The sequence below is a fragment of the Fundulus heteroclitus genome, chromosome 14 (genome assembly GCF_011125445.2).
Source record: "Fundulus heteroclitus isolate FHET01 chromosome 14, MU-UCD_Fhet_4.1, whole genome shotgun sequence".
Classification (NCBI taxonomy): Eukaryota; Metazoa; Chordata; class Actinopteri; order Cyprinodontiformes; family Fundulidae; genus Fundulus; species Fundulus heteroclitus.
The window spans coordinates 7,344,013-7,359,376 of NC_046374.1; the positions used below are offsets into that span (position 1 = coordinate 7,344,013).

The 15,364-nt window shown below is 37.6% G+C and overlaps 1 protein-coding gene across 1 annotated transcript; it reads right to left on the reverse strand.

Annotated features, from left to right (window-relative positions):
- Positions 1–909: 909 nt before the first annotated feature.
- On the reverse strand, positions 910–5,124 carry LOC105925526. Its single transcript, XM_012861412.3, has 6 exons — positions 4,847–5,124; positions 4,381–4,713; positions 4,218–4,259; positions 4,016–4,126; positions 3,868–3,902; positions 910–1,170 (listed from the first exon to the last, which is right to left on the reverse strand). Exons 1-6 carry the CDS (start codon positions 4,890–4,892, stop codon positions 1,048–1,050), a joined length of 690 nt encoding a protein of 229 aa, XP_012716866.2. The 5' UTR covers positions 4,893–5,124; the 3' UTR covers positions 910–1,047.
- Positions 5,125–15,364: the final 10,240 nt, after the last annotated feature.

Here is a 15,364-nt window from a genome sequence, read left to right on the forward strand (position 1 = left end):
AATCCTCCTACTTACTTTTAAAGTTATTCACAATCTCTCCCCTCCCGATCTCTCAGATTTACTTCAACTCCCTCTCGCATACTTAGATCCTCTTCTACCACTCACCTCGTTGTTCCTTCCGCCCGTCTTAGCACCATGGGGAGCAGAGCTTTTTCTCAGTCTGCGCCCACACTCTGGAATTCACTCCCCCCTAACATCTGCAATAACGAGTCTTTACCCTTGTTCAAATCAAAATTCAAAACCAACATGTTCAAGATTGCCTTTTCATTATGGTTTTCTGTTACTTTCCTGTGTGTAGTTTGTGTTGTTTCTTTATGAAACAATTATGACAATGTTGCTTTTAGCTCTTATTGTTTTTACCAGTACAGTGTCATTGAGTGTTTTGAAAGGCGCTTGAAATAAACTTCATCATCATCATCATCATCATCATCAAAAACAGACAGTGTTATATCTCTGGCTGTGTGGACTTTGATGTAGACTATTCCTCATTAACACAGACAGTAAATGAACGTCATATCAGGGTGGATTAACATCTAATAAAGTTTTATCAGTAAATATCACATCACTCCAGGTTTGGATTGAATATTGTCCTGTTGTTTCTAAAGTTTGCTAAAGGAGTTTACTTTTGAACGCCTCCTTTTAATTTCATTTGCTCTGAGACCACTTTGTGCTATCTCCTTCAGTCCAATATCTCTGTGTATCTCACTACTCCCACAGCAGACCACTCGACTCTCTTCCTGAGATAATCCAAAAGTCTTCCGTTCTCTTTCTGACTCCCTTTAGTTCACGGGCAGTCTGCGTGTTCTCTGACAAAAAGTAGAGAAACCAAGAAAAAGAAACATTCACGGTTAATAAAAATCCAATTTTATTCCAATAGAGATAACTTAAACAAGTTCAACACAAACATCCTTAATAAAGTAAATACACAATTGTATTCTTTCCCATGCACTCACATTACATACAGATACCATGGACTGAAACAAAAGTAAATAAATGTTATACGGTCTGAGACTCATTCTAAGCTCCTGTTCCTGTTGCTTCCTGAATCTAGCTGGGGACAGCATACACAACATGTGACTGTAGTTCTTCGTTTGGTGCTGGCCTGTGGCATCTTTTTGAGTCCGCTTGGAAACTCAGAGCTGTGTAGTTCAGATCATCAGAGTCCAGATTCTTAAAAAATCAAAACAAAAAAAACATTCAAACAGTATAGGAGGGCACTTGTGTCCTGAAAAGTCTGCAAGGTTTCCCCTTTGAAATCTCAAACAATAGTGACATTTTAAGACAATATTCAGCAATGTAAATACATTTTTATTATCTTTATTTTATCTTTATTATGGGAAATTCAGATGAATTGCAAGAAGCTGATTCTTCAGTGCTCACCCTTTCGGGGACTTCCAAGCTTTCATTTATCTTGATTTTGAGGTTGTCTTTTTGTTTTTGTTGTTTTAACTGATCCAAAATTGTGGACGTCAGCCTATGGAGACTAAAGCTCCATTCAAAAGGAAGACTTTACCATAAGACTATCTAAAAAGACACCAATATTTCTTTTAACAAAATTGGTGAAGATACATCTGGGGAAAAGAGTTCTCAGAGGACTAATTGTGTTGCTTGAATATTTCTACTGGGACGACAAGTGAGCTGATGTTTTCTGTATTAAACAACTTTGTGGTGACAAAGTGCAATCTGGACTGGAGCCGTTGTAAAGGCATAACCACTCATGGAGCAAAATATGACATAAACAGCAAAGTTGTAAAAAAAAATGTTAAAGAGGCAGCTGGCAAGGACATAGTATGGAATCAATGCTTTATTCATCAACGTGCGTTGGCTTGCAAAAGGATGCCTGCTGATCTCACTAAAACAATGCAAGATGTAATTCGCCTTGTAAATTTATAATTTATTAAGAGCAGTTCCCTGAATTGTCGGCTTTTTGAAAACCGGAGGTTTTCCTTCCCGTTAATGGGGAGTTTTTCTTCCCACCGTCACTTCATGCTTGCTCAGTATGAGGGATTGTTGCAAAGCCATGGACAATGCAAACGACTCTCCCTGTAGATCTACACTTCTCCAGGAGTGAATGCTGCTTGTCGGGACTTTGATGCAATCAACTGGTTCCCTTATATAGGAAATTTTTGACCAATCTGTATAATCTGACCCAATTTGTATAATATGATTGAATTTGACTTTGTAAAGTGCCTTGAGATGACATGTTTCATGAATTGGCGCTATATAAATAAAATTGAATTGAATTGAATTGAATTTGATCAGTTGTGCAGCAACATGGCGGCAGAGCACACATACCTGCTGTTTCACACTGAAGTGTGCTGGCTTTCCAAATGAAGAATTCTGACTACAGCTTATGAACTGAGGAATGAGATTCATGCATTCCCTCTTGAGAAGAAGTCCCCGCTTACTAAGCTGTTTACTGATGAATGGGTTTTTGCATTATCATATCTGGCAGCCATGTTTTCATTGCTCAATGAGCTGAGCTTAAAAATGCAAGGAGAGCACGATGGCATTTTCCACAACTGGAAACATGTTTTGACTTTTCAGAAGTCACTGGCGTTGTGGCTTTTGCAAGCCTCAAAGGTCCAAAACCAAGTCTTTACATCTTTCCAACTGTGTTACAGCACATTGAAGAAAGAATGTCACTGACACACATGTAAAACATCTGACCAGACTTATTGTAACACACCTTGTAGCACTCATTGATAGTTTTGATCATTACTATCCAAAAGAGAGAGATGACATTTTGAGTGGAAAGGGGTGGATTCAAAATCCCTTTGCCTTCGAAATTCCAGAATCTTTGCTGGACTTAGGACTAAGGAAATTGAGATATTACAACTGAACAGTGATTCAATGCAAAAGAGAAGACATGGATGCATGAGATTATCTTCCTTTTGGATAAGCATATCATCCTCTCTTAAGGCGCGCATTCTGCTTCTCATCCCTTTCACAATCTACATAAAAATGCAAAGTTGGGTTCTCAATTCTCACAAAAATAAAAACAAAATACCAAAACAGACCGAATGCTGCACCAAGCATGTGTGTTGCACTATCCTCTTGTACACCAGACTGGCCTGCAATACTAAAAAACAAGCAGGCCCATCCATCACATTAGCAAAGAAGATGGAAATTATTTAGTATTTATTATTTTCTTCATTGATGTTTATGTCCTTTTTCTTTGTTCAAAACATGTTTTATTTTATTGTTTTGTTTTGATTGCTCTGGTTTGGGCAAGACCCTGCTGACTGCTGACAAGACTGAGCTGATTGTTTATCTGCCTATTTTTGAAATGTATTGTTTAATTAGACTTAATGTGTACACTGTTTCTAATATGTAATTTAAAATGTAAGTTAAACTTTGACATTATTTGTAACTGAATTAACCAACAAAACTATTTAAATCACAATTGTTCTCTTTTCAGTAAATAAAGCTTAATTCAAATGGAGTCACAATATTAAATTTTTTTCAAGTTGTGGGTCACGCCAAAGAAAAGTTTGGAAAACACTGCTTTAAATTACATTTTGGTCACTTTCAGAATCCAGAAAAAGTTCCTAACAGTTGGATTAATATCCTTGCATTTTTACAAAAAATTGACCGAGAAACATGTGAGCACTAACTGGATTTGTTGCAAACGTCCAAGATTAACAGCCAATATTATCAGTTCTAATTAAAAAAACGTATGAGGTTATTTGCATTGTATGTTTTTTTAGAGATGCAATTTGCTTTGTTCTAGAGAAATAGCAACAAAAATGGCAAATAGCAAATGAAATTAGATAAACATTTTTTGAACTTGAAAAAAGTTAGAGGATCAGAAACTATTCACAGACAAATCATCTTATCAAATTAAATTTTAAAATCTCTTTTTACCTTGTTTCTGTCTTTTTGCAGCTTTACCCTTGAAGCTAAAAGACAAAAAGAAAAGTCTTGTTAGTTTATTATTACTGTTTTTTGTTCATTTATCCATTATTTTAATAGCAAGCAATATAAGTTGCACAATACTATAAGCAAACAGTACCCGTCTGAAGTTTCCTATTTTTAACAGCCAGAATGATGACTGCTACAGAAAGAAGAAAAGTCAGAGCACCCAAAATCCCAAGCATAAGGTCTGTCTGTTGGTCAGCTTCTTCTGCGAATATTTAAAAGATCAAACATATTCATCTGATCAGCATTGTAGTGTTTTCAATTACAGCAGTAACTACATAAAGAAAATAACCTACTTTTATTTTTAGAATCCAATTCATCATTTGAATCTTCATTGGCTGTGAGTGTGCAAGATATTGTCTGGTTATTTCTTTTTTTATTCTATTGCAATTACTTTTTATATCAATTATTATACCAATGTTGTTCTTGGAATATTAAGGTAGATCTAATCCAACTTACCTTTAATGGTTAAATGTGTTGCATTGCCAATAACTGTATGTTTATTCATATAAAAGCCACATAAATACAGCCCGCAGTCCCATGGGTCCACTCGTTTGATCTGAAGAAAGACGGTCGTCGTGTTGCTGCTCATCTCAAATTTTTCATTTTGGATTCCATTGCAGTAGGAAGCTTCACCTTCAGCTCCGTACATGGAGGAGATACAGCTGGGCTCGGTTCTGTTGATCACTCTGAACCATTCGGTCTGAGTTGCAGATTGAGAGATGTTGGAGCAGAACAGAGTGATGTCCTCATTGGGATGGACCTCCACAGTTTGAGACTCACAGATCAAATCTGAAACAAAGGGAGTCATGTTTAAGATGGATAAAATCTAATTAGTAAGAACAAAATACTGATTCACAAGTTAAACTTAAAAAGGCAAAGTTAAACGGATTTGATGCTGATAATATTTTAACATTTTACTTACTGTGGATGCAGAGGACTAAAACTGTTAATTGCAGGAAGTTCCTCATTCTGGGTACAACTATGTCACATCTTGGCCCCTACAGATTCTCTAGGGGTAGAAAGGGGTGTGGCGTACGGTTAATTTATGCAAGAAGGCCTTATGTGTTCCTGACTTAATAACTTCAGTAATCTGTAAGTTTATCAGCCATTTGAAAAAATAAAAACTATTTAAATAATGTCACAAAACTTTTTGAAAATCAAGGGGATTATTCTGAACTGCTTTATACTAAAAGGTGTTGCACAGGCAGTTTCACATTCAACTTTATATTTCAAAGGGTTTCATGTGTTGGAGCGAACGTTATGCCACTACTTATCTGCAAAAATAATAATATATTATTTTGTTGTTTTTATTTCCTAGTTTTATTCAAAAAGAATAAACATATGTGCACTGCTTGAGATTACAACTCTTCATATTATCCATATGAAGAGAGTAGAGAGAGAAAGAGAAAAGAAAAAAAGAGTGGTGTTACAGATTATGAGATAACAGAGGCTGTGGCTGCGAGAGACAGTTACCAGGGAAACAAACCTCAGGAAGTGTGGCATGCATAAACCCATAGACAGTTATCTTGCCTGAAGCCAAGCTCTCAGTCTAATGGCGACGTGGATCCCAGAAGACAGCATGGTGTAATCAACCAATCCTGAACAGGCTTTGTTCATCCATATAAACTGATATTGCCAACAGTCTGACACTCGCTGGTGTTCCAGAAAACTGTCCGTCTCCCATTGTCTTGTATGAGGGTCCAGTACTGAGCTGTAAACATCCCTCTTCCTCTTAGATTAAATATGTTAAAACATAGTTTCCATTTCAAGGGTATTTTTATTAATACAGGTGTCTACAAACTGAGAAGACCACATTCAGGCAAAGAACCTGGGAGAGGACTGCAACTGGATGCGGTCAATTTCTTATCAAATGGTGTTCCCACCTGGTTTGAGTGTTTCTTTTTTTGTTTTGTTTTCTGGTGAGCCACCATGAGGAGAAAATAAGGTGAGATTTCCTTTTCTTAAATCTCTGGAGGCTGTGATGTCATATCCCATGTGAGCAGATGTCTTTGTAACTTTGAGGGCAGAATAATTCAGAATAATTAATTGAGAAGAGTAACACAGGGACATAACGGTTGGGCCCAGGGGTGGTCAAGGACCCAGCCCCCGATGTCCAACTGAAGTGAGGTTTCAAGTTCTGTTGCGATATTCAGAGGAGCACTATCTCCTTTTGATATCAGATAAAAGTGACCGTTCGGGATAAGAGAAGTGTGTTGGACTCGGTTATGGTTTAAAGGTCCATTAACTGCCTTAAGCGGTTGAAAAAGTGTCAACTAAGGTCACGTTCTATGGTTTAAATGGCTCCAATAAGCATTTCTTAAAGAGCAGCTCAACTCGATTACACGTGAAAGAAAAAATAAAAGCAAAGAAAAGTAACTGGCCTGTAAAGGCTGTAAAATAGAAACAAATAAAAATGGAAAATAAGGTACTGTGATGATTATGTGACATCAGTGCTATATTGAATTAACTTACCTGTCCAGCAGAAAGCCTAGAACCTCCCCATTCGTTTTGAAGTCCCAGTCACTCATGAATTGTCTCCACTCCACCTGGTAATAACATCTACTCGATATAGACTCTTGTTTTCTCCCGGTTATTACTTCTTCTTTTCTTGGTTACTTTCTCTTTCCTCTTGTTGGTCAAAGAGTATGGATGGTCCTCCATTTCAACAGAAGACGGCAAATAGAATGATCTATGGTTGTCTTTGTTTGTTTTGTACTCCAGCGACAGCATCTCTTCATATAAAAGACAAGTTTGTCCCCTACTGAAATCAGAAATGACGATGCAACACATCGCCCAGTGGCTGCACCGCCACCTATGTATTTATAAACAACTAATTCTAAGCTATGAGAACAATTTCATTTATGCATTAGCTGGGGTTAAATAACTTTTTGCCTGTTGAAAGATGATCATGCATGCACTAATTATCCACAATGAGACTTGAGAGGACACTGGGACCTTTCTCAAGCTGCCACTGGACGAGAGGTGAGTTACACCCTGGACCAGTCACCAGTACATAACAGCCATGCATGCTCACACCTAAAGGGCAATTTAAAGGGACCAATTAAATGAGCATTCGTGTTTTTGGACTGTGGGTGGAAGCCAGATTACCAGGAATTGAACCCATGTATACACCAGGAGAGCATGCAAACTCTATTCAGAAAGAATCCAGGTCAAGGCAGGCGTTTAAATCCAGGATCTACTTGCTGCAAGGCGATTGTTACCAACTGTGCCACTATGAAGCCCTGGAGTTTCCACCTCCCCTCTCTGCACATCTATCTCAACCTGACAAGGCTGAGGCTGTCACCAGACATCAGCAACATTGTCGAGTAAAGTAGCCACAGATTTTATCATGTAGTTTCACTTCCTACATATCCAGTTCTTATCTCCATAATTCTGAGAAATTCTTTGTGCTTGTTTAGGTGGCAGAACATGGTTCAAGTCTTTGTTGCAATAATAAAAGACTATTTACTGCTTAACTATTAGGGATGATAAATTCAAATAACTTTTTATTTGCCATTGTTTAAACCAATTTAAACCACAAGGCTCATCAGGCACCAAATGCCTGATGAACTGTTTTGTCTCTAATCTGCAAATTCTCTTTGGTTAATCCTTTCACAAAATACCTTTGACAATTAATCTATTTGATTCATTTATTGGTGCCTGTTTTTTTTTTTTATAACTACAAACAAATACTGAAAGTTGTTATGTTTTTGTAGATTATGAAGGAAATGCCAAAATATATAACACTGGTGCAGAATAAACCACTGTGAGGGCAGCAGTCCAAATAAGCTTAACCATCAACTTTATTAGATTATCAGTCCACAGATGGGTAGCTGAATCCCAGGTAATGCTCTGATGGGAATGCTTCTCTTATTGCTAAAACCACAGGTAGATAACATAACAAAGATTTTATGTCTAAGATGTCCCATGTTTATCGAACAATAGAAAGTATAAATGTAACGCCTACAAAAAAAAAGACACATTTCCTTAGGTTTTAGTTTTAAATATAAATTTTACAAATGATAATTATACTTGTACACATTCTGAGATGTTCCACTGCATACTGTCTGAAAGATTGTCACACTTGGCATGATTTCACAGTTGCTGCAAGGGCATGAATAATAAATACACATAAGTCTAAGAAATAATAAATGCATTTTATATTAAAGTAAATGTTCCTCTAAATATTCTAATCTACAGTTTAAAAATATAAACCAGGTAGTTTCTTCAGATCTTGAAACATCTGTTGTGTCTGCAGCTACTCCTCCTTGCTGTTCAGCTTCACCTCCAGCTGTTTCACTACAATGTGGAGCTATCAGCTCCGTTAGCAACATATAAGGAGCTCCACCCAAAACCTGCTCTCTGATAACAGCTGATTGTCTTATTCTATCTCTGCTTCATCTCTCTCTGCTAGTGGATGAAATTTATCTACAGAAACATCAGATTTTCTTGCCACCATGTGTGTTGTTGGCCTTTGCAGCAACAGTCAGGTCATGTGCTGGAGTTCCCCTTACATGTCTTCATAGGGCACAACAAAATCACACAAGAATACTCTGAAAGTGCTGTTTTAGTGAGATTAATGAGCATATAGCTCAACAATTGATCATTTAATCAGTGTAAAATTATTTAAAAAATATTTAATCTGTCTTATCTTTCCATACATATGCCTAAATTTATCATAAAAAATTGTTCTTTGCTAAAATATTTTTCGAAAAATATTGAAAGATGCCGGGGGTATTAGGTCTTCAATTTACAATTAAATCCATCTATATAAGTGCCAAACACTCAACATTCAAAGAATATGGTATAGGATATGGAACTTTGGCACTTGTGTTTTCTGAATAAAAGATAAATGCATACACCACAGCATTCCACCACCCGTAGATACTCTTCTTTTGCATTGGTAGTTCTTTTTCTTTAGTACTGTAGCCCCATTTCTGGCAAAAAATACATTGCCTGTTGATTGTTTCTTCTGCGATTGACTATTTTGATTTTAAATCTACTTTAAGCAACGATAGTAAGTCATCTCTTGACATTTTTACTCCTTTATTCATCAACCCCAATTTGTGTACAGTAAGAGGGATTTTGTCCAAACCTTAACAGTCAAAGAGACTTTATACATTTGGAAAGAATCAGAAAATAACTTTGATTATATTTCTAGAGATTACCTCGGTGTGGTGATGAAAAAGTACACCTTCCCTAAATCTTTCAGACAGGTGGTCAAGTGACTTTATTTTAATTCCAGTGTTTGTGTTCAAATTAATGGTTACATCAGGATCACCAGGGGCTCGATTACTTAGTTTTATATTCCTGGGGATCCTGAAGTTCTGTTTGTATTTTGCACTTCCTTACATCCTCTGTCATTCTTCCTTCTATTCTGTGGCAAGTGTTTTATTTAATATTAAAACCTACACTCCATGCTGTGTCACTGTCCTTGTCTACAGTTCGGTTCAACCACAAACCTACAAAACCTGACAGGTTATTTAACATGCTGGTTTCCAGTAAACAAAGGGGTGCCCTCCGAGTGCTGCCTTCTACAGGTATGTTTTTAGCCTCTTTGGAGTTTTTTTCTTTTTGTTTTTTATTGATACAGAGAATTAACACTGACAGTGATCCCAAAGCTACTACCACAGTCTGTGCTGATAACGCTACTGTAATATTAAAAAGCAAGAAGAACTTGATGTTTAAGAAAATATTTTAATCATTTATGGAGCATTCAAAGTAAAAAAAAAAATCAGGACAAAACACAAGGAGTTATAATCGGGAAAGAGAACACCAGACCAAGTATTTACATTAATCGAAAAATTATAATATATAACACTATCTAACACAGAATGCCAGTAACTGCTAGAGAGAAATATTGGTGAAGGAGGCGGTAAAGAAATGGAAACATAAAAGTTACTGTTAAAAGAAAGAAGGCCATTGGTATCTCATTGCAACCTAACAGTCCCCAAACAGCATTTATGTCAATAATGACATGTTTGAGATGGGACACTTTAAAGATAGAAATCTGCTTTATTCTGATGCTCACTTCCACTTAGTTTAGCCACTAGTGTTATCTTCCAGGAAAAACAAAAATAAAGATATATCTATATTCTAAAAATGACAGACTAACTAGCAAAGGCAACAAGTGCAGGTAATTTATAAATGGATAAAAAGTCACCTCAGTCTGATTACCTCTGTCATGGCTTGATTTTCCATGATGACCCAGAAGCAGCAAACACAGACAAGAATAGCAGTAAAAGATGGTTTCATCCATTCATCCGTCAACACATCCCTCATGGGGTCACGAGGGGTGCTGGTGCCTATCTCCAGTTGTCAATGAGCGAGAGGTGGAGTACACCCTGGATAGGTCGCCAGTCTATTGCAGTAAAAGAGAGTTTATTGAAGGGAAATAATGACTGGGGATATATAGTTTTATATATAGAGCTGGGAAGGCTCTTGTCAAGGACTACGACCAGAGCCTGGTCACAGTCTGAGAGGGAATGAGCACCAGCAACAGACTGGCTGGAGTGGTAATGAGCAGAGGTTGACTTACGGAGCAGATGATGAGAGATGCACTAGGGGGAGTTAGTCAGGCTGTGGTGAGCAGTGACGGACCAAAGTGTGGTTCCAGGTTTGGCGTAGTGTTCCACAACGGAGGGTGGACAGGCCAGGTGTTCTGCAGGACGCCAGCAGGGGAAGAGGAGTGCCAGAAAGGCTCGAAGGCATCAAAAAAATGTTTGAACATACCATATTTACATTATTATTTGGATTTGATTATTGTTATGTTTACTTGCCATACTGGTCATTTTACTACTTTGTCTATTTGATATTAATGTGAACCCACCTGTCAGCATTTTACCGGGTTTGCCTATTTGTATAAAGTGATCGGATTTGGCAAAATGACCAACATAAAATGAAGAAAAAAGTTTGGGGGGAAAAAATGGACTGAGGAGCAGCGGCTTGGTCTGCACGGCTGCGGGAGGAGAAAAGAGGAGCGTTGGAAAGTGAATTGAGCCGATACAAAGAGGCAAACTTTGAAGTGCATACCACTGTTTATTTCCGTGCATGTTTTTTTTCCCGCTTTTCCACACCAGCTTAGAAAGTGAGAAGTGCATCGTGCAGCAATCAAAAGCCAGAGAGGAGATGGCTTCACACAAGCAAACTTCTAGATGACCATTTAGGTTACTGCCATCATTATGATACAGCAAATACTTTTTCACCTCTTTCACATCTTCCCTCTATATAGAGTGCATATTAATCTACTTTACCTTGTCTACAGTGTGTATTTATGGATAAGTTTTGACGACTTTTTCCAGTTCTTTTAAAATATATATTATTGAGCAATTTAAAGTCTGTGAATATTATTGAAATTCTTCTGTACTATATTGTTTGTAAAATTTTATTTGTGATTATTCAATATTTTTCCTAATGCTTATTTATCTTCAATATAATTACATAATAAAGCCGCACCTTAAAACGTCCTCCCGCTAAAACTAATTAATTTCCCCCTATGGGGATGATAAAGTTTATGTTATCTAAATATTAATAATTGTATGTTTTTTCTAAAGAAGTTTGTTTGCTCATTGCCACCACTGTTTAGGTGGTGAATCAGCCAATCAGCTCTCTCTGTTCATCCCTGCTTCCTTCCCTGCTTAAGACGCTCTTAGGCTCTCTAAAAGTCCTCCTCGCTACTCCTAAAACTTTTTCAAATTCAATAATTTGCTACAATGAAGAGCTAACACAGAACCTAACTGGATACATAAACACTAGTTTTATGGATAAACACTAGTGTCCGCATGCTGGCGGAATGTGCTGCACACAGAGTTAAGTTAACCCATCACAATGATTGGCATGTTGGAGAACCAATACATAAAGTGATCCCCCTGAAAGTCAAGGGACAGAGGGTGGGATTTGTTCTATTCAGACCGAATGGTAGGGATTGGTCAGAGCTTTTACAGGCCTGCAGCTGTCTCACATTTTTTTTGTTCCTTTTTATGAATACATGATCTGTTGACTACTCTGGATGGAAGGACCATTTTACCGAGTATAACAGAAAGTCTTTTTGAACAGGATTACCAACTATAGCTTCAATTTTGATTGCATCATTTTATCCAACGCCTTAAAAATACTCAGAAAGATTCAAGCCTTTTCTATTACTAAAAATATAAACTTAAAACTTAAAACCCTAAGGAGAAGACGAAGAAGTCCTCCGCCTTCCCATCGATTGATGAGACGACGTCCTTTTTTGCTTTGGCCGAGCAAATCACACAGACCACTACTGCAAGAGCTCGTTTGGGCAGACCAGATGAACCAGCACACCTCCATTTGCCACTGAAGCCGGGTGAGATGCAGCAAGGAGCCATCAGCCTCACATCCCTTCCATGCCAAGTTCCCTGCGAGGGCCGATCCAGACCGATCTCCCACCTGGGAGCAACTGAAGGAAAGATTTGTTTCTTTTCTAGATCTAGAAAATCAATACTGAGCCTGGGCAGAGGTTAAGTAGAAGTAGGTTTAATATTTTTACTCCAGAAGGAGTTTGTTGAGCTTTCTGTTGAATATTTTCATTGTGTGACTGAATTCATGTGATTAGCTGTTTATTGTGGGGGTTTTTTGTTGTTTTTTTTTTCTTTTTGGTTGTTTCTGTGAGACACGCCAACGGCTGGATGCTATTGTTTATTCCCTCTCTCTTCTTTTCCTTTATTTTCCCATTTCTTTTGGTTTCCCTCAGGTTTGTTTGATGCTCACATTGTTAGTCAGCTAGCTTATTGTCTGAGTCAGCTGCCATCTTGAGCCTCTTAGCTATTAGCTACCAGAGCTAACCGCCATTAGCCTAGTGTTTGCCTCTGTGCATTGGCCAAACCCATTTCAACGCTGTTTACATCATGTGCTGCTGTTTTTATTGTGATTATTCAATGTTTAATTGAGTGAGGCTTAATTAAGTCCAAAAATTACCTCTAAGTTATTAAATAGGATAATTATTGGAACAGGGAACTATTGGTTTAGTATATTTTAACCAGCTTCAGTGTGGTTGTTTGTGGTTATCAGTAATCGAATTGTCTCTAAGGCTACGTTCACACTGCAGGTCTTGTTGCTCAATTCCGATTTTTTTTTTTTGCTGAAATCAGATTTTTTTTAGATGGTCATTCATACTACTATTAAATGCAACCGTCATCAGACTTCTGACTGAACGGTTCCAGACCGCAAAGTGACCTGCATGTCCGGATAACAGAAGGAGACGTCACACAGCATTGCGCTGTTTACGGAAGTAATGGTGAATTGTTTCTATAAGGGTTCAATAAAGGTTTTTTTTTTTTTATTAAACTCCTTTGGAAAAAAAAACATGGATACCGGTCTCTCCTTGTTAATATTAGAAAGCTGTTGAGCAATGGTAGCCAACAATATTCAGACCACATCATAGCAAGACGAAATGGGGTAAGGAAAAAGCAGCACAGCTATTACAATGGTTAATAGCTGTGCTGCTTTTTCCTTAGCGTTAACTGCTACCACTGGGTGTGGATGTGTAGTGTGAGACAGGAAAGTGATGTGAACAACAGATAAAATGCAACATGACCATTCAGACTACAGACGCTTTGAATATGTTTCCGAATTAGCACCACATATGGATTTTTTGGGGGGTGAAAATATCGGAATTGCCAAGAAAAAGATGGATATGGGTCGCCTATGGGCAAAACTTTTGTATTTGGGTCGGATTTCCCAGTGTGCACGTGGGCTTAGAGTTGCTAAATCATCTTTTTCAAGTTAACAACACGAATAAACATATAGATATTTTCCTGTGCTTATGTGCCAATTGCAATTATAAATTAAAGTTATTAACATTTACTGGTGGCTAATAAAGCTCAGTTTCACAACTGGTATAAATACCCATCTTTTATGGTAAATAAGGTTATTAACTGTTAATTAACTGTTAATTAATAAGCCCAATTGCTAGTTATAATCACTGAAGACTAGTAGCCTGTAATCATTACCATCTGAAACATTTTTCATTGTTGCTTAACTTTGATTAGAATAACTCATTATCAATTATAATATTCAATTATAATTAGGCGCCTGCCATAGCATTTGCAATGAGGAGGCAGTGCTGTGCGAAGCACAGCACTGCCTCCCATGCAAATGCATGGAGGCACCTATTACTATTCACCTCTAAACGGACTATTTATTATTCTTTACTTCTTCTTCCGTCACGATTAATGCGGCCCGAACCGTAGCGTGGACCCCCACAATATAGGTATCAAAACCTGCGGCTCGATTACGAGATGTGTGCTACTACATTTATTGGGATTTCGAGTTACCATGGCAACAAAATTAGCGAAAAACCACCCCCAAAAAACCCATAGGAATGAATGGAGTCGGCTCGAAAGAAAGCCTCAAAAAAGCCTCCAAATGACCATTTTCAACGCTGTACTGTATCGTCATGCTTCCACCTACGAACACCATTTAACTTCCAGTTTGTAGATATTTCTGTGAACTACTCAGAAGTGAAAACGGGATGTGGATATCTGTTATCGTCTCCTCACAAATACTCCTCAAAGCTCATGTCCGAAAATCAGTGAAATCATCGTTTACAATGAAAGTCAATGACGGAATTCTCCAACCGCTAGAGTGGGCCACTCTAGCTTTTTTAAAGATTTCAAAAACTCCGAACAACTTGACCTTACTCGCTCAATTTTCACTCTACATAGACAAATTATACATCAAAACGTAGGTATTTTTGTCAGGATTCGGGAAATGTAACCCTCATTGGTGTGGCCTTTATAGATTTTTCGCAAATCACCTCAGACCGACACAAACCCGAAACCTCCCCCATTCATTTCCTATGGAGCGCTTTTGAAAAATGACGTCTAAAAATCCAAAACATCACATGTTTTCGCATCGTCGCTACTCCTAAACCGTTTTATGTACAGACATGAGACTTTCACACATGAATCTCCCAACCCTTCTGGCACTCACAAAAAAGGAATTTTGTGGATAACTGTTACGGTTTTCCCGCAGGAACAATTTGTTCGGGAGTAGCGAATGTGCAAAATCCTAAAAACGCTTTGGAGCTGCATTTTACCACATCAACCACTTTTTTACATCGTCGCTGTGTCTACACCGATTTTTAAAAAATATGAAAATGAGCTACATGGTCATCAAAAGCCTGCTGATACTCATAGTGAAAGAATTATTTTGATATCTCTTATACTTTTTTAGTTACAGCGATTTGTTCGGAACCGTTTTAAGAGGATTTCTGAAAATCCATAAAAATCCCATTTAGATCATAATTTTTTACGCCTTTATTAAACTTTTTCCAGCAAAAAACCGATAGCAAGTCTTCTTCCCCTATCCGTTACGAAATAAACACAGAAAAAATTACGTCTCTATCATTTACGGTTCCGGAGAAATCGTGCGTTGTTCGAGGCAAAGTTCTCCATTATAATCCAATGGGACTTATTGT